At 37.0% G+C, this 25392-nt stretch overlaps 1 protein-coding gene across 2 annotated transcripts in view; it reads right to left on the bottom strand.

Annotated features, from left to right (window-relative positions):
* Positions 1–1133: 1133 nt before the first annotated feature.
* Srbd1 (S1 RNA binding domain 1) overlaps positions 1134–25392 on the bottom strand; it is a 227160-nt gene continuing 202901 nt past the window's right edge. For both annotated transcript variants that reach the window (XM_074049618.1, XM_020168980.2), the window contains exons 19-21: positions 23580–23759; positions 5576–5760; positions 1134–2018 (exon numbers count right to left, since the gene is read on the bottom strand). In XM_074049618.1, the coding sequence (XP_073905719.1) occupies positions 1729–2018; positions 5576–5760; positions 23580–23759 (655 nt within the window). In that variant the 3' untranslated portion in view covers positions 1134–1728. The remainder of the gene's footprint in view (positions 2019–5575; positions 5761–23579; positions 23760–25392) is intronic.

Raw genomic sequence — 25392 nt, forward strand, 5'->3', positions numbered from 1 at the left:
GAAAAAAGGACAAGAAAAGTGTGGCACCTGAGCCTGACCTCCCCTTTCTAATTTTCCTAGAACTCCACTCTGAATTATGCCTCCAGTCAACTGGCCAGAAGCATACCACATGGCCACATTTGTCTCCATTAGCCACTGCATCACTCCCTTAGAATCAGCATCCTCTTAGTAAGGAAGAAGGGGAGAAATAAATTCCTACCCTGGTGGAAAGATTCAGAGAATTTATAGCTGAGTGTTGAGGATTTTCAATGACTCAGTTCTCAGACTATTTCCTACTTCATCACCACTTATCCCATTGGTGATCTCCCTCAGTCTCATGACTGTAACCATTTGTATGCTAGTGATTACTTTCCCTAAACCTCAGATTAAAATAGCCAACTGCCTAACCTGGCATTTCCACTTGGATATCTACTAACTATCTCAAATTTAACCTGTCCAAAATGATTAACTCCTTCACCCGAACTGTTTCTCCACCGCTTTCCCTGTCTTAGCAAGCAACAATTGTACACTTCTGGCTGCTCAGGTCAAAAGCATTGGAATCACCCCTGAATTTACTACTAGGACAGTCCCAGGCAAATAAATAGTACTGGTCATACTTTAGTAACCATTCTCCACACATCACACATGGAGAAAACCAGGTACTCATTAATAACTATAACTTCATTAGGCAACCCAACAACAGCAGCAGTAGTCAGAACAGATGGGATACTGGTGTAGTGCAGGCTGTGTTTACATTTTGACCCTGAATGGTCAAAATCAATAAAAACAGAGCAAGAGTCATTTTGTCCACTGTTTTATCTTGCCCCTTCTTACCTGATCTATATCCATTTCTATCACCATTTGAAGTTTAATCCCGATGGTTAAGAAAGTATATGCTCTTCTGTGGTAAGTTAAGTCAAATAAAGCCATTCTTCAAATTTTCAGTGGCCTCCCTTTCCCCAAAGGTACAAACAATCCCATGAGCCACATCTTCTTTAGTCAAGACTGACCTCTAGGGCGGGTGATGTGGTTCAAATGGTAGAGCACCTGCCTAGTAAGCATGAGGCATGAGTCCAACCCCCAAGTCTATAAAAAAAGAAAAAAAAAAAGATTGACCTCTAGGTCATTCACTAAGTCAACACAGCAAGAACAAGTCACTAGTCACAAAGTTTTATTACAGGGGTCAGTACACATATCCTTCTGAAAAATGCTTTGAGCCATTTACATGATAGTCACAAACACATCAGAATCTGGTGTATTTTTGGTTTGCTTGGCAAGGGAAAATAAAGATTACTGCAAAATCATGAATTCACGTCCAAAACACCTGATTTAAAAAAAAAAATTCTACAAAATAGAAGTATTAAACACTGCCAGCCCTACTGTGTCAAAAAAACATCGTGCAATTCAATCAAGAAGATAATTCATACAAAGACAACAAAGCAGGTGTGGGCAATATGAAGCAACTTGTTATAAAAAATGCAGAGTCAAAGATGAATTACAAAAAATAAAAAATGAAATTTTGTTCATAAAATTACCACTACATAATGCTGGAGGAGGGTGTCTCCTAGTTGCTCACTTTAAGGGGAAAAGAATCAAATTGCTATTTATTCATAAGGGAAAAGGAAAATACTTCTGATAATAAGTGATTTCTTTCTCATCTGCTATCCAGAATTCCTGAACATTTGACATAACCTTGTCAATCTGTAGAAATGAGGAAATAAAACTGGCAGCGGGCCTTCAGTGGGACACTCACAACACCCGAACAAGGTCCAGAGTAATCCTAGATCGGGGGATGTCAATGTTGAGTACTTGGACTTCCACTCTTTCTCCAGGGCCCAGTCCAAGGCTCCTTCTCTTCTTCGTTTTAGAAAGTTTTGTTTCTGTTACATTTCTTATGGGAATCAGTCCTGATTTTCCCACCCCTATATCCACAAAAATTCCAAACAGAGTGGCATTCTCAACTTTGCCTGTAAGAACTGTCCCAACCTGCAGATCTTCCAGGCATACTATGCTTCTCTTGAAGTCAGGCTTATCAAAATCTATGAGGGAAGAGGAAAAAAAGTTAGTGTAGCTAAGACACTTAGAGGACTGGCATTCACACTGTGCATTGATTATAAGCCCAGAACATTATTAAGCTTTGAGGGAGGGACCTAAAGACACAGGCCTCCCTTCTAAGAAATGCATTCTAGGAGAAATAGTGTTCACACAGTAGAATAATTCAAGAAAATTTACTCAAACATTTCTTCTCCCCAAACTTCATTTCACTAATGTGAACACTACCTATCAGGATTAAGAGCAGACAGTCTATTTTCCTCTCTGTGAGAGATGATGAAAATATATCTTTGCTCAATGAACACACTTGGCTAAATCACAAGCAATGAGAAAGTAAGATCATTGGAGACAGGAAATTGGGAGTTTTGTTTTCAATGCTTAGATTTTTAAATTCTTCAAAGTGGCAGAAAGTACATTAACTTTTGGCTCAACGTAGATGAAATTCAAATGTTCTCTTTTTTCACATCTTCTCACAAATTTGGAACTCAGGAATCAATCCCTTCCATTTCAAATATATTTATCCAATCAAAATGTATGGATTTTTGACTATTGTTAGGAACCCAGACCAGCTAGAACCTAAACTTCTTCTCTTCTTTCAATTGGATTCATTACCTCCTGCTATTATGACCTCCTGGCCAGACACTCTGCTGGATGCTAGAGATACAAAAGTGAAGACACTTAGCTCTCTGTTCTCAAGTTCCTTACTGCCCTCTTTCCTGGCTCATCCCAGTGAACATTTCTTTGTTCACTAACCCTGTCCCCTAAAAGTGGACATAAAGCATGTCAAGGAATCATTATGGCTGTACGTAAAACAGAAACGACAACAAAGGTTTTATGAGGGAGAGAGTGAGAACTAACAGTTTAAATGGGGCTTGTGAATTATCTGTGGCCTCACTTATCCATGCTCTTCTTGCCCCCCCCCTTTCCTAGGATTACTGTGTTGACTCTAATAACAAAGAACACATTCTATGCTTGGATCTCCTTTTACTAAGGCCTCATTTTACTCTCCACCCAGACCATTTCCTTTTCCTCTACAGCTGTTGGCTTTATCCTGATTACTTGTTAAAATTATCCTTTACATTTGTATTAACAACTGGTCACTGCTTTCTTCCCCTCCCCCTGCCCAACTATTCAAAACCCAGGATCTTTCAAAAATTAAGCTTCCTGTAAAACAAAACAAAACAAAACTCTCTTTAAACCCTAAATCTCATTTTCTTCATAAAAAAAAGAATATGCTAAAATTGGAAGAGATTCTGTAGGATTTCACCTGATGCTGAAGCAGTGAATTCCAAAAGCAAGAAACCTACTGAAATGTAATATCACATTGGGCAAGGGCTGTGTCAAAGCAAAATGAAATTATGTCCTTGATCAGGGCCAGAGGCAGGCTGGTCTCTGAGGCCCTATAAGGCATTGTTTTTACACTTGGAAACTCTTTTTCTCTTTTTCTTGCAGAAGTCCAGCTGCTGCAGATTCTCCAAGGGGTTCTGATCAGCTGTTTAGTTTAATTTTGCATGGAAAATCAGAGTCAGAAACTATTTAACATGTTCCTGAAGACAGTCTGGGCCACTGAGAAATCAGAAAATCCTCCATGTACCCTGCAAACTTTTAACACTTTGATTGCCAAAGCTGTACATATTCAGTCCTCTGTCTCAGACTACTCCTGATGAGCCCAATTATGGAAGCCAACTTGCAACCAGAGCGTTAATAAAAATGGAATTGATTATATCATTAAGAAAACAGGATGAGTATAAGGAAAGAATGAAGCATTAAGAAAGAAAATACTTTTGAGAAAATAGAGAAAAGAGATGTAACATAAATACTGTAATGTGGAAATGCCCAAAATATCCCTCAAAACTATGACTCATTTGCCTTTTTCCTTGGGGATATGTGTAGCAGTAAAATGACAGTTCTCAAGTATCTTGAAAATTGTGACTTATACTAGGGCAAGGTCAGTTCCAAAGTTTGCTTAAAGAGACCTATTTAAAATTTCACTTGTCACACTGACAAACAGTTTAGTAAGTGAAAAGCTTAGTCCAGAGCCCAGATCCATTTGTATTTCTGCTCAATGAAGGGCAAATTGGGAAAGGACCTCTACTTGGCTTGACTGGTTAACTGGACCATGTAATTTGAGTGTTGATTTTTGCACAGTGTCACTGTGATGATGGGTCAATCAACACCATGAAAAACAAAGATAGACAAGAATAACCAGTATATGATACCTGGAGTTGAAGCTTATTTGTCAACCCTCTAATGCAGTGCTATAGGCACATCACCTGAATTCCCACCCTGTTTGAGACCTACAGTTCTACTGAGTTTTCCTGCCAAATTTACCTTTGGAATTCACACAAAAGGAACTAGGCTTCCAAATGAAGATGGATTTGTCTGCTAAAACAACTGTTATGTGTGAAAGGCCACCTGGAGGCTCCTACTTCCACATTTTTGTCATTGGTCTTACTGGGTGTTTGCTTTTCTCCAATTTTAAATTTAAAATTTTTTAAATTGAAAAAAATTAAAACCTACAGAAAAGTTGAGGGAATAGTTTACAATAAATTTGCTGGGTTTGTTTTAAAATTCCTTTTAAAACAAGGAAGTATGTCCAACCACCTCAAGGCAGCCTATACCCAGAATGATGAGACAAACCTTATATATGGTATCATCAAAACTGGTTATAAGAGACAAGTATGCAAGTTCATTTAAAACTCAGGGGTTCCTATTCAAACTTCCTTAGGAAGTAGGTCATTTGATACATTAATTCTTTTTCACCGGGTCATTGCTCTCAACAACTATGGCTATTATACTTCCTTTACCCTCTACCTGTGCTGAAAGCTGAGAGCACTTTTAATTAGAAGGAAAATCAACAGAGAGATATCATCTTATTTGTTCAATGTGCTCACTGACACAGAATCTAGAAACTTGGAAAGCTGTAATTTAGGAAGAAGATTCACTTTTTAGCTTGTGAATGGAATGCTTTACCTTGGATTTCTGGCTCCTAGGACAGAAAAAACTTACAGTAGAATCATGAAAACAGTAAAAACTTACAGTAGAATCATGAAAAGTATGTTGTGCCTTTGTGCACCAGTATATACATGGTGCATTTAGCCTTGCGTAAGGACAAATAAACAGTGGACAAGCAGTCTGTAGACCTGGCCTCTAGCTTTGGACTTGGCGGGATAGTTATTAAACTCCTATTTTCTCGTGTAAAGAATGAGACTTTGCTTGGTGCTGATGGCTCACACCTGTAATCCTAACTACCTTGGAGGCTGAGATCGAGAGAATTGAGGCTCAAGATCAGTCTGGGCAAATAGCTCACAAGACTCCATTTTCAAAAGAATCAGAGCAAAATGAACTGGAGGTACAGCTGAAGTCATATAGCACCTGATTTGTAAGTGCTAAGTCCCAGTCCCACCAAAAAAAAAAAAAAAAAAAAAAAGAGATTCTCTTTTGCTTATGGCATAGGCCTGTAGACTTGCTGTGAAGATTAAAGGTGACAATGTGAGCTATGTAGATTGCAAATGCCAAGTGCTATAATTCTGGTTCAACTTACCTGTTCGAAAATCAAAGCTTTCAGGCTGGCTGAGACCATCTATGATGACCTGTAAGGTGTGTGCTGTTGTTTGCAACCTTTCTGCAGTTTTCTCTATTCCTTCCTTTTCAAGGGATGAATTTATTTTTTGTTGCATTTCAGGCTTCCCAATCTCACACACTGTCCCTCCGATGAGTGACACAAATCTTCAATGAAAAGAAAAGTGCAACATTTATCAGTATTATTTCTTTTCCAATTTCCTTACACAGGTCATCCTAAAATTCATTTATCTACACATCACCATGTATTAATCAGTCTTTATTAAGAATCTATTATGTGACCTATTCTGTAACAGTAATCTACCTTGGGAGGAAAAGAGGTATGTGAGGGGAGAAGGTGCATTTAAGTTCTTGTGCTATTTTTGAAATAAAGTACCTGCTCAGAGTCAAAACCAGTAATATTTTACAGTGTAACATTCACTATAGTTTAGTAATATATATTTCTAAATAAGGATATACATATTTGCCTTGTTTCCTAAAATTTCCATTAAGAAAGGATTTAAGTTTAAATTAGCTAAGAGATAATTTATTGATGATACCAAAATCCAACAAAGTATGTATCAAGTATTACAGCTTTTGACAAATGAATTACTCTATTGATTTTTACTTCTTTGTATCCATGACAGAGTGCCACCTGTCAGTATACTGTCAGCCTAATGACTCTCAACTTCCATCAAGTTCACATAAACTAAATTATATCAAGAACATGGAGTATTCAGAGAAAACAAAAAAATTTACAAGGTACAGCTCAGTGGTAGAGTGTGTGCTTAGCATATGTGAAACTCTAGGTTCAATCACCAGCACCCAAACAATCAAAAAACAAACAAGCAAGTAAGCAAAAAACAGAGGAGCTATCTGAAAGAAAAAGTAACTTTCTTCCAAAATAAAACAAATGAGACCTCAATGATACAATCTAAACACAAGTGTTACTTTACATACTTTATACCTCACATAGCTATAATACTTGCAAAATAAAAATAGCTGCCTTTTAAAATTTACTTTTGCTGTTTACTATTTCCCTTGCTTACAAATGCTTCTCGATTACTTGACTTTGGAGTTCAAAAATGTGAAAAGAAAACAAAACAACAACAAAATAACCAAACCCACAACTAAAGGGTTAAGATGTACTTCCATTCAATTTTACATGAATATGGGGCTATAGCTTACTTTCTTGACATTCCTTGGCTTGGTATTTTTCTACATCATTAAGTTCCATTTCCTATGATTAATGGCACTTTAAAAATGTCAACAAACTAATCAGACAGATAGCGATATTAATGCCTTCAAATCCTTTCCTCTAAGGATGTCTCTTGAATACAAGAAGGGAAAAAAGGAAACTGCTGGAGGTTTGTCTACAATCAGAATTGGGATAGATTCCATTTGGCAGGTGGCTGCATCATCACAAAAGGAATGTTGGGATTCCAAGCCTTTTCTTACATTGTTGTGTTCAACCCAGAAAGGCCTCTTCAGTGATACTGTGATACCATAATCTTGTATCTGGTACAGAAAGCTCTCCCATCTGTCATTTAATAAGGATGTCTCTTTGGCTTCAAATGTGCAACTCTTCTATACTTCAGCAGCCATGTTTTTGCTTAAAAAAAGATTCTCAAGCATCCAGCTAATTCCCTTGACAATGTATTCTGATTAATGATTTTTAAAAAGGACAAGAAGTGTTGCTTAGTATCCTTCTTTGGAAATGAGCTTCCATTAAAACTGCAGGTCAGGGGGATATACACTGTAAGTCCCTGTCTGTGGCTTCCCCAGCAGGTCAGAGAGGCAGCACGTATCTGTTAGCACTGAATGATGGGCTGTGGTGACAGAGCCCAGCAGCTGGAATTCTGACTGATGGGGCAGATGACACATGACCACCTCTGCCTACAGCCAACTTCCTTACACAACTTTCTAAATAATTCATGCCCTGCTGAGCAGGCTTCCCTGGTATTGACTGTGGTGGCTTTACTGCTCTGCAACTGGCTACTTAGCAGAACATCTTTCAAATCCTCAAAATTCTAGTTCATACCTATTTATTACAATGCCTGTAAGTGTATTTATGGGCTATAAATCTATAACCCTGAATACTATCTTACAAGTAGTAATAATAACTAATAGTGGACACTTCCCAAAGCACTGTACAACTCTGCCTCAATAACAAAAACAACTGCTCAGCAGGCTACTTGGACTCTTTAGATTGTGTGTGTGTGTGTGTGTGTGTGTGTGTAAGAAAGGAACTAACTGCTACTAATGTCACTTCCATATAAAGAAGTCTGCTTATAGTGATTGCAGATGTAAGAGGAAAATCGGTCTGTTTAACCTGGGTGCATATTTCTTATATTATTTTCATTCTCATACACACAAGCCTGAGGGCACCAGCAACTGAAATCAATAAAAAAGCACCAAATTTCCTTCTAGTTAATGCCACATATTGATCAACTCTATTTTTAAATGACTAAGGAGTGACATTAGGTGCTTTTGTATTTTGAAAACTTTCTTAAAGCTAACAACAAGGTCACAGAAAAAGAAAAGCAGCAAACAAAGGGAGAGGGAGTCTAAAGAGAACTGGGACTGACCTCTACCCTACTGGATTTCAAATATATTCAACTGTATATGATAGGAAGCAATGTTTTATGCTTAGTGGCCACACAATAGACCCGCTCGTTAAATATCCTCAGAAAAATTTATTCTACATATTCCAAATTCTCAAGTAGCACTGAGAAGTAATAGTCAACACAAGGTACTTCCTAGCTCAAAAGTACTAAATGAAAATACACTCTACTTTAAGAAAGTTGGAACACAGAATCTAAGTGAGCCTGTACTGGGAAATATGTGCCAGGCATTATGCTAGTTGGGCATTCTCATTTAATCATGGCAATAATCCTGAAAGGTAGGTGTGACAACATGTAGAAAAGGAAAACTGAGGCTCAGGGCAGCTAAATGACCTGTCTAAGGTTGTGTGGCTGTTCACATCCATGGGAGCTTTATGCCATACACAAGGTATGTGTGTCACTGGGGCATATAAAACTTCATGTATTCTATTTGGTTAAGACAGAAAACACAATACTTTTGGCAATAGTTTACCAACACTATTTAATGACAGATTACTTATAAACATTAAGACAGTTTAACATAGAGCAAATCCCAAGAATTTACTATACATAAGCTTTTAAATGGCAATTCTTTCCAAAGCAAATGAGTTATTACAGTCATAGTCTCATTTTCTCCACTCTCCCTGGAAGGCTTTTTTAGTTAGCTAAGGATTGCTGGTGGAGCTGCTGTTTTTATTTAATATGTAATTTCATCCATCTTACTTAAAGTAAGAAAGTAGCATAAATTCAACAAATAAGCACATCATGTTCTTTTAGTGCACATCTGCACAAAGTTAAAATACAGAACTTACAGCAGAGATAATGCTTATTTTTCAAACAGGAAGCCAGATAACCTACAATCACCAATATTTTCAACAGAAACTTCTTACAAATGCAGGCTTATTTCCCCTCAAAGAATAAGAAATATCTATGTAAGATTTTTTTTTTAACCAAAGAAAAAGAAATTCTCAAGACTTGAAGACTTCAGACATAGCCACTCAGCTCTCTGTAATCGTTTCCAGCATTGAGATTTAGGAGCTGAGGGCTCGGTTCATTACATTAGAGCAACATGATCCTGCAGAGTACAAAAGAGCCATGGCGATGCAGCGCAATCACTTTAAAAACAACTTAATATTAACGCGTGCTTGGTGGGCAAAACACAAATGATTTACAACTCCAAGAACCAGGCTCTAAGGGCAAACTACTTCTAGTTGTCTACCTACTCTTGCACTTTTCAGAGCTGTTCATACTTGTTTCTTTTTATCTATTAGTTTCCCTCAGTTATAACATAATTTCATCACAAGTAAAAAATTACAGGCAAGAGCACAGACATATTGGAAATGAATAGGAACAGATAGTGCAGGTCACAATTGGTAATACAGAAAGAGATCTGATGATTTAAAGAGATTTTATACCCTACAGGAAATCTGGCTTTTTAAGCTGATTGTGGATTAAGTAGTGAGGTACAAATGCAAAGTTCTATAGTCATTTGTTACTCTAAACCCATAGTTATTTTGTATATTTTCAAATCTGCTGCTCTTGACATGATGAATACAAATTTAACGTGGACAAGGAGAAAAACCTGCTGCTCTTTTGCCCTTTCTCCAGGAGAGCTGCACATACACAGGTGCGTGCGCAAAGCACCCACTTAGTCTGGCTTGAAGTTAAGAGCACCAGCTTCACCACATCTACTGCCGCAGCAGTCCAATCACAGGGACAGCAATTAATCATATCAAAGATTCTTTTAAAACTTCTACCATCCTTGTTAAACCAAGACACGGACCTCGACCACAATCCTTAGAAATCTGTGCTGTGCAAACCTCACAAGTAACTGTAAATTCAAAGGGAGTGCATTTATGGAGAGGCCTGCAGAACCACCTACTGCACTACAGAAGCCAGTGGAGAGCTAGTGAAAACAATATCAAAATGGCATTTCTTGACATTTAACCAATCACAGAAAGAGCAAATAAAGCTCCATAAGAACTTACAGTGGACTGGCTTTTAAAAACTAGAAAACTATAGATGGATATGTTTAAAATATGATCCTTTTACGGAGGGTGACAGGCTTGTTCCAAAGGCTCTCATAGACTCTGACCTGAGATCACAGTTTTAAACACAGCTAGGTGGGCCAGTCTGAGGCACCTTTAGTATCATTGACTGGCACCATTTAAAATGTCTTGGGAGCATCTCCTGCATAGATATGTAGCAGACAACCACCACAAATCAACAAGAAGTCATCATGAATTAGGGAGGGTAAATTTTTCTTCCTAAAGGAAGCATCAGACTGTTTGTTACCTGCTTTACCTTCCGAAGAACTTACCAAATGTTTCCTTCTTTCTCAAGAGTCTGCCATACCAGCTCAGAAACTGGATACTCATTGCATGTTGTAGTATAGTAATTGCATGGAGGGAGACCTGTCCTCAGAAGGCTGTTTTAAACTTTATACACTGAAGCAATTTAGTATAAGGAATTAGCTTGTTTTTCATGCCAGTTAAAATGTACTTACACAGAAATCTTCTAAGTTTAAGAGTTAGGATGATCTTCCACTTAGAAATAGTAGAAGACAATGCTCAAATAGTTACACCAAATAATCTAAATCATGAAATAATAACTAATGTCATAGTAACAGTGACTATTATTTATTCTGGAACAACATGCTATGTATTATATACTGTGTAATTGTCATAATTTAGCCGATAATTATTAAAGCCACAGATATACACATATACATTCAAATGAGTATGAGTAAGTAAAAATAAAGGTATCATATACTAAAATATTGCTATTTATTGCTTTAAATATGTCTAGTTTTTTGTTTTAGGAATTGCCTTAGAAATAAATTTACAAGTGACAAGAAATCAGTTTTATTACCTTATTAACATCCCTTCCCCCATGCAAAAGAACCAGGAAAAAAACCCAAAAACCAAAAAACCAACAACCCAGAAATACCCAGTTTGGTCACCTTCTTTCCAGTGAGTGTGGTTGTTTTTAAATATACATACCCTAACTCAAATGATAAAGTTTTGCTAAAATCAAAGTTCTTCAAAGGAATGTGACAAATGCTGGCCAATTAAAAATCATACTCAACTTTATTCAATAAGCATTTATTTCATATGGAGGAAGATTCTATCAAAGATAGTAACAGAGCCTTTGCCCTGAATGAGCTTTGAGTCAGTCTAATTTTGTGTCGACAGTATAATTGGAATCAAGAGCCTTCCAATTTATATTTGTTCTTTTAGAGGTAGATTTTATAGCAGGATAAATAGATACTTTGAAAGTGCTCAATAAAGATGATCTCATTTAATTCTCTGAAAAATCTTTTGTGGATGTACATTTGCAGAAAACAGAATCAAACCCCATGGAGATTAAGTGGTTAGCAGAAAGTCGCACAGCTAAGACCACAAAATTGTAGCTAAAGTAAAAATTATAATACATCACATCTTCATTAGCACTTCTACTCCTTTACTTCAGAGGATTTTCAATGTAGACAGAAGATGTAGATCTTAGATGAAATTTGGCACCCAGGACCACTGCCTGGGAGCAATTTATTATTATTTTTTAAACCAAATTTGAAAGAAAAAAAAAAACTTTGGCTCTTTTTGAGTTACTGAATAAGAGTTGGACAAAATTAAGTTAGTGGTTTCAAAGGCTGCAGACTGTATACAGTTCAAAAACACTGTGTTTAGAATTAATATAATTTAATTTACTGCCTGTAAAGCCATAATGTGGATTAGTGCCTGTGACTATTTGAAAGAGGAGGGCGAATAAAACTAGTATTCAAAAACACACAGGCTAGTGATGGAAAGGCTGAAACTAAATAGCTCTAGGATGACCAGAGAGAAAGTCCATGTATTAGGGAGAAAGGACTTTCTTCCTTGGGAAACAGCCTTTTTTTTTTTTTAAATCATGAATGCCAACCTGTCAAGGAATCCTTTTCTCAAGAAACACAAAATGCTTAACATCTGCATTTTGAGCAAGTCCCTGGCTGTCCTCTGAATGGGCAGAGACACTGTTACTCCACTTAAAGAGTGGGCAACTGAGGTCAAACTAACTCGCTTATGGTGACACAGAACCAGAAGACAGGCTGAGATTCAAATCCATAGGTAGCCTGGGGATGGCAAGGGGCAAGGGAGAGAATGGGGAACTAAATCATTATCTTTCCAGGCATCAGGCTCCAGACTGAGTGATTTAAACTTGAAGAAGAGCAGATAAGGACGGCAGACCAACACTCTGGCAATGGAAGAGACTGAAGCAAGCACAACTTCATGGCTGGGTGGCAACTCCCTCTACTCCTCCTCCATTGGGAACTAATGGGTTGTTCCATATATACAGGAGAGAAGTCAGAATTTCCTCCAGTCTCGAGAGCTTGTATTAATATGAATATTACCATTGTTAAATGCCCCAAATTACATCCGATCGCATGGTAAACAAACTTTTTTTTTTTCTCAGAGACCAACTGTTGTGACTTTCACCTGTTTTTCTTTTGTGGTTCAGCCTGACAACCCCTTCTCAGTCACAGCAAAAACAACAGCAATAATTACAGCAACTGCCTTGTCCAGGAGCTAAGTATTCTGTAAATATTAACTCATGTAATCCCATAAGATAGGTACTATTATCATCTCCATTTATAGGCAAGAAAAGGGAGGTATAAGGAGGTTAAGTAATGTTCCCAGGTCAGATAGGCAGGATTTGAATCCAGGCAGTCTGCCACTGCGCCATGCTGAGCCAGAGGAAAGTGAGAGTCAGGTCAATGAACTTCCTTAGTTTCCTCCAGGAGTTTTGTGGAGAACTTCATGGGGGCAAGTGTTGGAACAGCATGTGTAAGACATCAGATACAGCAACCAGTTCCTAAGAATGCCATGGCCTGATTACCTAATTCTCCAGGGAGTGGATTTTTTCCCTCATTTTCTCTTTTGTGAGGGAGGGCACTTTTGAAAATAAGATGAATGGTACTTTCTGGGAGCTGTAGTAAGATGTTTAGGTTTCAACTATGAGTAATCTTCTTTTTTATGATGCTTTGTCTCTATGAAAAAGTAATCTAATATTACCTAATCATAGCTCCATTAGAAATTAATGTAGGATAACTAATTGATACACATCCTGTTAGTCGCTTGTCAAAACTAGCAATGATTCTACCTTAATTTTCATGTTCAAATACTGCCAATTCTTGTGAGGCAAGTCCAGAAAAATTTGAGATCTCTCAAATTTGCAAAGCTTTTAGGTCTGTTTACCCAATCATCATTTATTTTACAACATTTGCAGTTGGATTTCTTCTTGGACAAGTTCCCCACAAAGAAATGTTTTGGCATGGCAGGACAAAACTGTGGTGAACTTTTTTTGTCATAGTAATCCAAGGGACTCACTGCTCAGACAAATGACAAGTCCTAGGTATGAATATAAAATCTGTGACCATCATGACTCTACTGTTGTTCTCTCTCTCTCTCTCTCTCTCTCAACAAAACCCGCTTAAACTCCCTGCATCATAGCTGCTTATTAGCTAGATAACTTGTTTCCTCGCTGGGCAGCAAGTTGGAGTTGGAGAGAAGGTTATAAAACTTGTGAGGGCAATTCGGAAACAGGAGTTCCGGGATACTGAGTCCTTGAACAGTAATGGGAAAGGGACACATATCTGAAATGGGCCTCGTACTCACCATTCATCATTGACTTAATGCAGGACCTCCCCCACTCCAACTCCTTTTACCCTATGGGCACCATCTATGAGTGTACTGGTTGGATTAATTCCACTTTTGGTCTTAAAAATGTGACATAACTTTTTAGCATATTAAAATAAACATTTTTTTTGGCTTTTCCTTCCCAAGGATTTTGCCAGGTATATGTGATTATTCCTGTGCAAGACCTGAATTTTAAATTCAGTTTTCAACTTTCTCAAAATATAGTTTTCAGCATGGATTAAAAGAGTCAGAAATAGGCATGTCAGCAGTAACAAGGGAAATACCACAGTTTTTTATGACAGTGCAGTACTGATGCAAATCACTCCTTGCTATACACTTGCCTAGTCCACCACCATTGCCCTGTGCACCACATTCCTGCTTACACAACCACTTCCATAAACCAGGCTTTTAAGATTTCTCCCCAAGGGCCAAAGTGGAAATAACAAAGACTAGCTAATGCTTTATCAAAATGAGTGCTAAGTGACAGTCTTGACATTCAATTTCTTGACATTTTTCAAGTTAAATCAAGAGCACGACAACTTTGATCTTAACTGTGTGGAGTCAATCAAATTCTTAAGGTACCAGATTATTTGAGAGCATGCCAGGTCTCACTGTGATATGTACAAATCAGCATAACCCAGGGCTCAGAGCACTTCCTCTGGCACCTTACTCAAGAGAAAGGGGAAATTGGATATGTGCTTTGGTTCTTTGGATCAACCCAGATGGTGGACAAAAGGAGAAGCACAGGGAGGGGATAATCCCTACATCAGCTGCTTCTGAGCCTCATTCACTTAATAACATAGCAGTAATTTTACTCATGGTTTATAGTACTCAACATAATGAACTAACAACTCACACTTAGACAGACTGAGATGATTTTTTATAACAAAAATCAGGAAGAAATTTTTCATGTACTGTCCTTGCTTTTCCAGTCTGTGAACCTGTAGGGCCTGGGTACTGGACATGATGCCCTGTGAAGGCGAGTAAGATTCCAGGTAGGAACAGAAAACTCCTCAAGTTCTTAAAAAATCCAAATGGTATTCTGAAAGGAATGACTCAACATGTGGACAAGGCCATGCCAGGAAAGGAAGATCTACATGTTCTATCAACAGTGCTGTGTACACAACTGCATTGACCTAAGCCAGTTTATATTGGAAAAAAATATTTGAAGTAAAGCTAAACATTTCATTTTGCTATTAAAGTTTCAGCCAAGATGTCCCACTATTGACGAATGGATTAAGAAAATGTGGTATCTATACACAATGGAATTTTATGCAGCCATGAAGAAGAACGAAATGTTATCATTCGCTGGTAAATGGATGGAACTGGACAACATCATTCTGAGTGAGGTTAGCCTGGCCCAAAAGACCAAAAATCGTATGTTCTCCCTCATATGTGGACATTAGATCAAGGGCAAACACAACAATGGGATTGGACTTTGAGCACATGATAAAGAGAGAGCACATAAGGGAGGGGTGAGGATAGGTAAGACACCTAAAAAACTAGCTAGCATTTGTTGCCCTTAATGCAGAGAAACTAAAGCAGATACCTTAAAAGCAACTGAGGCCAATAGGAGAAGGGGACCAGAAACTGGAGAAAAGGTTAGTTTGAGAAGAATTAACTTAGAAGGTAACACACATGTACAGGAAATCAATGTGAGTCAACTCCCTGTATAGCTATCCCTATCTCAACTAGCAAAAACCCTTGGTCCTTCCTTGCTTATACTCTCTCTTCAACAAAATTAGAGATAAGGGCAAAATAGTTTTTGCCGGGTAGCGAGGGGTAAGGGGGGGTAAGGGAGGGGATGGGGGGAGAAATGACCCAAACATTGTATGCACATATGAATAAAATAAAAATTAAAAAAAAAACAAAAGCAGCTGCCAAAGGTCATGAACGTAAAAGGGGAACTAGTGGGAAGGCAGAAAGGAAAAGGAAAAAAGGGAAGGGGAGTGAGATAAGAAAGAATAGAGGGGGTGAACATGATTAAAGTACATTATATGCACACATGAATATCACAATGAAACCCCTTACTCTGTACAATTAATATATACTAATAAAAACACCTGTTTAAGAAGCTGTTCAATTAACAAACTAAACCTATTATTCTTTATTTTATGCAAGGTGAGCCTTCCTTTTAAGATCCCTGATCTCTAAATCAGTTCAATTGTTCCCCAATTTTTATACATTTCTTATGACTCCAATATTTACCTTATGAATTTTTTTGGTGATGATTTGTTAATCATTTCTTTAATGAGGAAGGAAGTGAAGTCACCAGGTGAGTGTAAGAAGACCCAGAAACAAGTAAAAGGATTTAGAATAGAGCATCTTCAAAGGACTGATGAAAGGAAATCCATTGGTAGTAATGGTAGCCTTTTAAATCTCATATTTCCCTCTATCTTCAAGGATATGGGTTCTCTTACCATGGTTCCTTTAACTGGTGATGACATCAGCCACCACACTTTCAGACCTATTCTAGCTCTAGGATGAAGATGCTGCCCCACTCCTCTCCTGAAACGGGCAGAGAGCAAGTGCAGGAAGTATCAAGCTGCTTACTTGAAATGCACGTTGCTCATTCTAAAAACATAATGGAAGAAAGTTCTTTTAGTGCAATATTAAAGAGGCACTGTATCTTTGATAGAATAGCATAAAATTCTAGACACTCTATCCTACAGACCTCAATAAAATAAATAGGTAAAGTTTCATTTATTGGAGGAGGTTACATTTTCTTGAGGAAGGGCAGAGTATAATTTCAGCCATGTAATGATAGAGAACACTCAAGATAGCATCTCTCTCTCTCTCTCTCTCACACACACACACACATGGCAGTATTATTGGGGTTTGAACTCAAGGTTTCTTAGTTATTTTTCAGATAGTCTCAGCCCTCAAAGAGGACCAGCCTCAAAGACTATGATCCTCCTATGCATGCCCATACCTTCCTTCAACCCCCAGTTGGTATGACCACCACTGTAGGTTTACTGGTTAAGATGGGGTCTTGCTAACTTTTTTGACTGTTATCATCCCAATCTCTACCTCCCAAGTAGCTGGGATTACAGGTGTGCACCACCATGTCCGGTCCCAGATAACCATTCTTTTCTTTTAAGGGGTACATGTAACACAGGGCATGTTACTTTTCTGAGCTAAACAAAACATGCTGTTGGTAAGGATTCATCAACCTTAATCTGAAAGAACATTAGGATTACATTCAAGTATGGCTCCAAGCTAGTTTTTTTTTTTTTAAAACTATAACCTAGTAAAGAGCTCAGGCTTTGAATGACACAGATCTGGTTCAAATATTGGTCCTTCCAGTTGAGTTGTCTTAGACAATTTACTTGTCTCCTTTGAGACTTTGTACACCAACCTCATGGGGCTGCTACAAAAGATCATGATCTCAATTTTCCAAAATATGAATATGAGAGGGTACCATACATAGAAAAGTAAAAAGACTCATTGCTTCACATTTTGATATATTTCTGCGGGTGACATTGCTACAGTTATATTAAAGTCATTTTCCTTCTTACTACTTTTCTGATAAAACTAAAATTGAAACTCACCGCAATGGAACTTATTTTTACAGAACTGAAGCTGTTAGAATGACCTAATCACATTCTGCATGGACATATTTCCTTCCTTGGGAAGACACTCATGTTATAATATATGACAGTATAAATTACTTACGATGAGTGATATCTAGACTAAGTGTGCTTGAAAGTCAGAAATGACTATTATAGTTCCAAACTGGATAATGGGGATGGCAAGCAAATCAGGAAAATTACCAATCTAAAATTTCCAGATTTTAAAGGTCAGGAGTTGAAATGTATACAAAATATTATGCAAATACTTGCTTGTTGCCAAAGGAAGCCCAGAGAGGAGTGAAATCACTGGTAGGTCATTTATGTTCTACACACAGAAATTGGTCATAAGAAAAATGGCAGAAAAGTCCTGTCAAGCAGGAGAAATAAATGATCGTTCAGGCTCGAATACTGCATACGGCATAAACCAGCAGGTTAGTTGGCAACTAATAGAAGGGTCACAAAAACTTTCAAACCTTTGGCAGAGTAGTACTACTTCTAGGAATCCATCATAAGGAACCATTACTAAGTAGAACTATTCTGAAATTACAGCTCAAAAGCCACTTGATGAAATAATATGTGGCCTTTTAATAAAAGAGTATGTAGAAACAAAGCAACCTGTGCTTACAAGAGAAAGCAAATAAAAAAGATATAAACCATATTGCAAATACGTTATGGAAACAAACAAAAACACATATTAAAAAAGACACTGGGGGGGGGGGCTGGGAGTGTGTGGTTCAAGTAGTAGAGCAGTTGCCTGGCAAGTGCAAGGCTCCGAGTTCAAACCCCAGTACTGAAAGAAAAAAAAAAAAAAAGAAGACACTGGTTTGCATAGAACAAAATGCTAGTTTAGTTCCCATGGAGATTTCAAGAGTTATTATAGGAAGTCTGTGAATCCATGTATACATATGTACCTTCTCAATAAACAAACACTACAAGTACAATTACTATTAGATTACTACCAGTTTTATTAGGAAGATGCAAGTGACAGTACATTAACTTGAACAGCTAGGTTGTATATCGAAAGCTCTGAAAATTCCCTTCTTGATGTCCTGCATCTTCCAAGACATGGACTGCATTTATATGCATTTTGTTCTTTCCTTAAGACCTCTATCTGTAGCCTGGAGTTGAGCAAAGATGTGCCTGTTTCTCTTACATCCCTGGGCTCCAACAACACAGTGGATCTTTGAACCAACATGTTTACAATATTTTTTGATATGAAAAAAATGGGAACCATGTTCTAAGGTTGAGAACAAGATAAGAATGACTACTCTCGCCACCACTATTCAACACTATACTAAAGGTTGTGGCTATTGCAATAGGCAAGAAAACAAAAATAAAAAGCATAGAATTAAAATGGAAGAAGTGAATCTTTAATCGATTTGCTGTCAGTATAATGCTTATATAAGAAAATGTAAGGAATCTACAAAAACTTACTAAGTTAATAAGTCTGAAGGACACAAGGTTATTATACAAAAATTAATTGTACTTTTACCTATTAAGGAAGAAACAACTGCAAACTTAAAAATCCCATTTACAATAGTGTTGAAAAACACAAAACATTCAGTAAACCACATATAAGACCTGTACATTGAAAACTAAAAACACATGCTTAAAAAAATGAAAGAAGACCTCAATAAATGGAGAGACAGAATAAGTTCATGGGCCAAAAAACTTGACATCTATTGTCCCTAAATTCACCTACAGACTCAGTGGACTCATAATCCTACCAGGCTTTTTTTAAAATGGAGATGGGGAAGCTGATTCTTAAATTTATAGAAAAATGTAAATCGCTTAGAATGTTCAAATATTTGTTCCTTGTTTTGGGCAACACTGGATTTGAGCTCAGTGGCTCATACTTGCTAGGCAGATGCTCTACCGCTTGAGCCATTCCACCAGCTCTTTTTTAGTGGGTATTTTTGAGATAGGGTCTAGCAAACTATTTGCCCAGAATAAAAAAACTGACTTCAAACTGCAATCCTGATCTCTGCCTCCTAGGATTACAGGTGTAAGCCACCAGTACCCAGCCAAATATTTGTTCTTAAGAACAAAACTGGAGGACTTACACTAACTAACTTCAAAACTTAACAGAGAGTAAGGTTATCAAGAGAGTGTGGTATTGACCTAAGAACTGACAAACAGATCAATAAGAATGTGAGGATGGGGTGTGGCTCAGTGGTACAGCATTTTCCCATCATGTGTTTGACCCTAGATTCTACCATAACACTGGCCACCCCCCAAAATTCTAAATAGATCGATGACACAGAATAAGGAGCTAGAAATAGACCCATACTTACATAATTATTTGACTTTCAACAAAGGCACTAAAGCAATAGATAAAGGAAAGAGTTTTTATTTTTATTTTTTACAACATGATGCTCACACCTGTAATTCCAGTTACTTAGGAGGCAGAGATCAGGAGGGTCTTGATTTGAGGCCAGCCTGGGTAAAAAGTGAGACTCCACCTCAACCAATAAGCCTAGTGTGGCAGCATGTGCCTGTGATCCCAACTACACAGGAGGTATGGGTAGGAGGAAGTCTTGGGGAAAAAACATGAGGCTCTACTTGAAAAATAACTGAAGCAAAAAAGGGCTCAGGGTATGACTTAAGTGTTAGAGTGCCTGCCTAGCAAGTTTAAGGCCCTGAGTTCAAATCCCAGTATCACTCAAAAAACCTACCACCACCACCAATAACAAACCATAGTGCTAGAAAACTGAATGTTCATAAAGGCACAAGAATATGAACCTTTAACCTGTATCTCAACCATAAACAAGAAGGAATATATGGTATCATAGACCTAAAAGTAAAGGCTGAAATACCAAGTGTTTGGGAAAAAAACTATTTAAGAATACATCATGACTTACATTAGGCAGAAGTTTCTTAAGACAGAAAATGGAAAGTAATTGCTTCATAAGAAAAAAATTGATAAGACATCATCAAAATTTAAAACTCCTGTTCATCAAAAGATACCATTGAAAAAATAAACTGGGAGAAAAAATTTATAAAACATTCTGAAAAAGAACTTTTATATGTGTGTTGTATATGTGTGTGTAATTTTTTAAAACTCTCAAAATTCATTAATAAAAAGGCAAGCTAGTCAATGAGAAAATGGCCAAATGACATGAACATATGCTACAGAAAAGAAGATGCACAAATGACTAATAAATATATAAGAAAGTACCCAATGTCATTAGGGAAATGCAAATTTAAACCACAAGAGACACTATTACAAACACTAGAATGGCTAAAATAAAAAAGACTAACATCAAAAGATGACAAAGATGTGAATTAACCAGAACTGTCATGGTGAAAGTGTAAAATGTAAAATGATATAACTAAAGTTGCTAAGAAAACTAAATACTCATCTACCTTATGACCCAGCAATTTCTTTTCCAGGTATTTTTGTCCAAGCTAAGTGAAACCAAATGTCAACAGCAACATAGAGCTATATAAGGATATTCACAGCAGACTTACTCCTAAGAGCCAAAAACTGAAAACAGCCAAGGTTCCATATGATATTGGGAAATACATATTTGGTCCTCATTCTGTTTCCCAGCAAAAAGCTCCTAAAACCCTTAGAATCTCAGGATAAAAATATCTCCTGTATGTTAATGAGATGACTGGTGGCTTGGGATCTCTAGGTAGTTTCAAGAGGGAGGTGGTCACCAGAAAAGCCAACATGTGATTAGAGGGTTGGAATTTTCTGCCCCGAGTTCCCAATGCGGGGAGGAGGATTGAAGTTTGAGTTGATCATCAACTCCCAATGATGTAATCGATCATCTCTCCATAAAACCCCAAAGTACTGGGTTCAGCTGAGCTTCCAGACAGCTGAACATGTAGAGGTGGTGGAAAGGCAGCACACCCAGGAAGGACATGGATGCTCTGTGCTCCCTTCCGCACATCTTGCCCTAGGCATCCATTCTATCTGATTGCTCATCTGTACCCTTAGGAATAGTCCTCACCATAAGAGGGTACACATAAGTAAAGTTCTGCGAGCTAGCAAATTAACCAAACCCAAGGAGGGCATCATGGGAACTACAATTTATATTTACATTTTATTATTTATTTACTTATTTTGTGATGCTAGGAGTAGAACCCAAGGCCTTGTACATGATAGGAAACCCAATTTATAGCAGGTCAATCAAAAGTACAGGTCACAACACGTGCTTGTGACTGGCATCTGAAGCAGGGTACAGTTTCATGGGATGCAACACTCAACTTGTGGAATCTGATGCTCTCTCCAAGAAGACAGTGTCATAATTGAATTAAAGGATATCCAGCTCTTGTCTGCTAAAGAATCGGCTGCAGAACTGACTGGACTTTTTTGGTGACACACATTTTGGTGAACATGGGTCACAGAAGTGTTTTATGTTGCATTGAGAATACAGAATTAAAAAAAAGTTTAGTTTTTCCTGTATCACTTGTATTCCATAAATAAGAGAATAGATAAACTGTTGTAAATTTTTACAATGGAGTAATACTCAGAAATAAAAAGGAACAAGCTACTGGTACTTGTTAAAACATAGATAAATTTATAAATATTATGCTGAAAGAAGCATTACACTAAGAGTACATCTGTATGGTATTATTGTTTTTATGAAGTTCCAGAAGCAGCAAACTAGTCTTTGACAAACTACTAAGAACAGTTTGAGTTACACAGATGTAGGTATTTGTCAAAATTCAGCTAACATATGCTTAAAATTTAACTGTATATGAATTTAACTTCAAAATAAAAAAAACTGTAAAGCATTATCAAACTGTAGTTAACTGTATGTTGAAGAATTTAGCAGAAAGTGTACTGATGTCTGGAATTTTCTTTGAAATGCATCCAAAAGTAAACTGAAGGACTAATAAGGATAGATATGTGGAAAAACAGGTGTAGCAAAAATGTTAATAATAAAATCTAGGTGTGGGTGTAAAGGAACTCACTGTAGATTATTTTTTCAACTTTTCTGCATGCTTCAATTTTTTTTCATAATAAAATGTTGGGGGAAAACAGGAACTACTATTTTGAACATTATTTTATATTTCTTTTACTATTTTTCTAAGTTATTTATAAGATGCTGTACATTTATAATTCCAAACATTTTTAAAAGACATAAAACCAATGCCATTTACTAAAATAAGCAAATATAAATGATTGCAAAACAAGTTAAATATTTCATCTTAGAGTCAATAAAAGCTAGAATATTCACTGTTTTTAAATCCACCATCATATAATACAGTAAGAATCTTAAAAATTTTGGTTATATAGCATGTCACCAGTTTTGAACTAATTGAAAATCTTAAAGTTAATTAAATAGCTAATAAAAAGTTGGCTTCTGGGGCTGGGAGTGGCGGCTCACATCTACAATCCCAGCTACTTGGGAGGGGGAGATCAGTAGGATGGCCACTAGAGGCCAGTCTGGGCAAAAAGCTGGTCAGACCCTATCTCAACAAACAACCCAGTGTGGTAGCACATGCCTGTGAACCAGTTATGCAGGAGGCATAGGTAGGGATCACTGTCTGAGGCTGGCCCAGGGCAAAAACACAAGACCCTATCCAAAAAATAACTAAAGCAAAAAAGGGATTGGCTCAAGGGGCAGTGTGCCTGCACAGCAAGCATGAGGCCCTGAGTTCAAATACCAATACTGCCAAAACAGAAAGTTGGTTTCTCTTTGAATGCTTTACATTAAACTTCTCTTGTACTAAAGAACCTCCCTGTAATATTATTTTATGTTAATGTGTAGTCACTAAAAGTTCATTATTTTTCTTAGACACTATAATAATCCATTAGGGCAGTATTTCTTAGGAAATCCAAGTTAGCTGTTTATACTTTCAAAAAGGCTTTATCTTTTGAAAAGCACAAGCTTATGCCAGGTACTAGTCAATTGTGTCTTGTTAATTTCCAAAACAAACAGGAGAGTGCCATGCAATTTTCATTACACACACACTTCACCATTGGAACCAGGGCTATTAGCTTGACCCTGCTCCAGGAATAATGGTTTCATTCCTCACTGAAATAAAATAATGTGCCACATAACTCAGCAATGTGGAACTTCTAAAGAATGTTGTCATGTTAAACATGGTCATATTTTTCAGTTGTCATTATGCCAAAACAAAGGCCATCTGCTATAGAGAGCTCACTCTGGGCCCAGGCTTACCTCATTGCTATGTCATATGATTCCGGATGAATACAGGTTTGGTCTAAAGGATTTGGCTTCAGTGCAACATCCACTGCAGTTTTGCTCCTCTTTTTGCCCTGCTTCTCATTTTTGGCTTCAATACCTGCTGAAGATGTCATGGCAACTCCTTGACTCTGGTCTGAAGATTCAGTTTGCTGACTAATACAGTCATTTAAAACCAGAGTAAAACAAATTGTCAAAAGAGGGGGAAGTTGGGTAGAAAAGAGAAGAGATTTTAATTAAAGATGTGCTTATTTCTCAGTCACACAAATTCACACAGACAGCAACCATTCACTTCACAGGAACTATCACTTATTTGCATAAACTATTGTTAATTGGACTTTCTGCTGCTTAAATCAAAAACATTTTTAACAGATCCAGTCTGTGTAATTGGCATTTTAGGAAAATAGAGGAAGATGGAGGAAAATAATAATTAATAATAACAATAATAATAATACAATTTGTCAGAGCTGAAGAAAAATCCAAATTCTCAAAAAGAAACTATTGAGCGCAGAATAGGATGAATTTTGGAAAAAGACTCGTACTTAACATATCATAGGACATTTCAGAACATATATATATATATATGTATGTATATAATTTTTTTAAAAGGTTTTCAAAAGAGTAAAACAAAACAGATTACTTCAAAAAGAACTTGAATCAGGCAGGCATCAGATTTCTTATTGGCAAACATCAGATGTCAGAACACAGTGGAACAATCTCTCAAAAGTTATGAGAGAAAATGACTTTGAGTCTAGAATTATGCCTTAGCCAAATTAGCATTCAAGTAGGAGGGCAAATTAAAATCATTTCCAGACATGTAAAACCCTAAGTATAACCTATACATCCTTTCTAGAAAGGATTTCTTAAAGATAAATTCCAGAAAAAACAACAAATTCAAGAAAAACAAAATGGACTATAAAAACTGTGATAAGTACAGAAGTCATAAGGTTATTATTTAAACAAATGCTTATGAATAGTGTAGATATATACATACATATGTGTGTGTGTGTATATATATATAAATATATATACTATATGTATAAAAACCTAAAATTCCCAGGTCTTCTCATAATAAGGAAGTGGAATTGAAGAGAGGAAGGTTGGTAAGAGTATTGAGAATCTGATTTCTAGTTTTCCCCCTGAGGACAAATACCTATTAACTCCAGAGGTCAGTTCAAAATAAATTTAAAAATAAGCATTAGAAGACTATGTCCAGTAAAGAAACTGTCAAAATATCCCTATTTACAGACGACATGATCCTATACCTTAAAGACCCAAAAAACTCTACTCAGAAGCTTCTAGACACCATCAATAGCTATAGCAAGGTAGCAGGATATAAAATCAACATAGAAAAATCATTAGCATTTCTATACACTAACAATGAGCAAACGGAAAAAGAATGTATGAAAACAATTCCATTTACAATAGCCTCAAAAAAAATCAAATACCTAGGTGTAAACCTAACAAAAGATGTGAAAGACCTCTACAAGGAAAACTATACACTTCTGAAGAAAGAGATTGAGGAAGACTATAGAAAGTGGAGAGATCTCCCATGCTCATGGATTGGTAGAATCAACACAGAAAAATGTCGATACTCCCCAAAGTAATCTACATGTTTAATGCAATCCCCATCAAAATTCCAATGACATTCATCAAAGAGATTGAAAAATCTACTGTGAAATTTATATGGAAACACAAGAGGCCACGAATAGCCAAGGCAATACTCAGTCAAAAGAACAATGCAGGATAGGTATCACAATACCTGACTTCAAACTATATTACAAAGCAA

Source organism: Castor canadensis, chromosome 12 (genome assembly GCF_047511655.1).
Source record: "Castor canadensis chromosome 12, mCasCan1.hap1v2, whole genome shotgun sequence".
Lineage (NCBI taxonomy): Eukaryota > Metazoa > Chordata > Mammalia > Rodentia > Castoridae > Castor > Castor canadensis.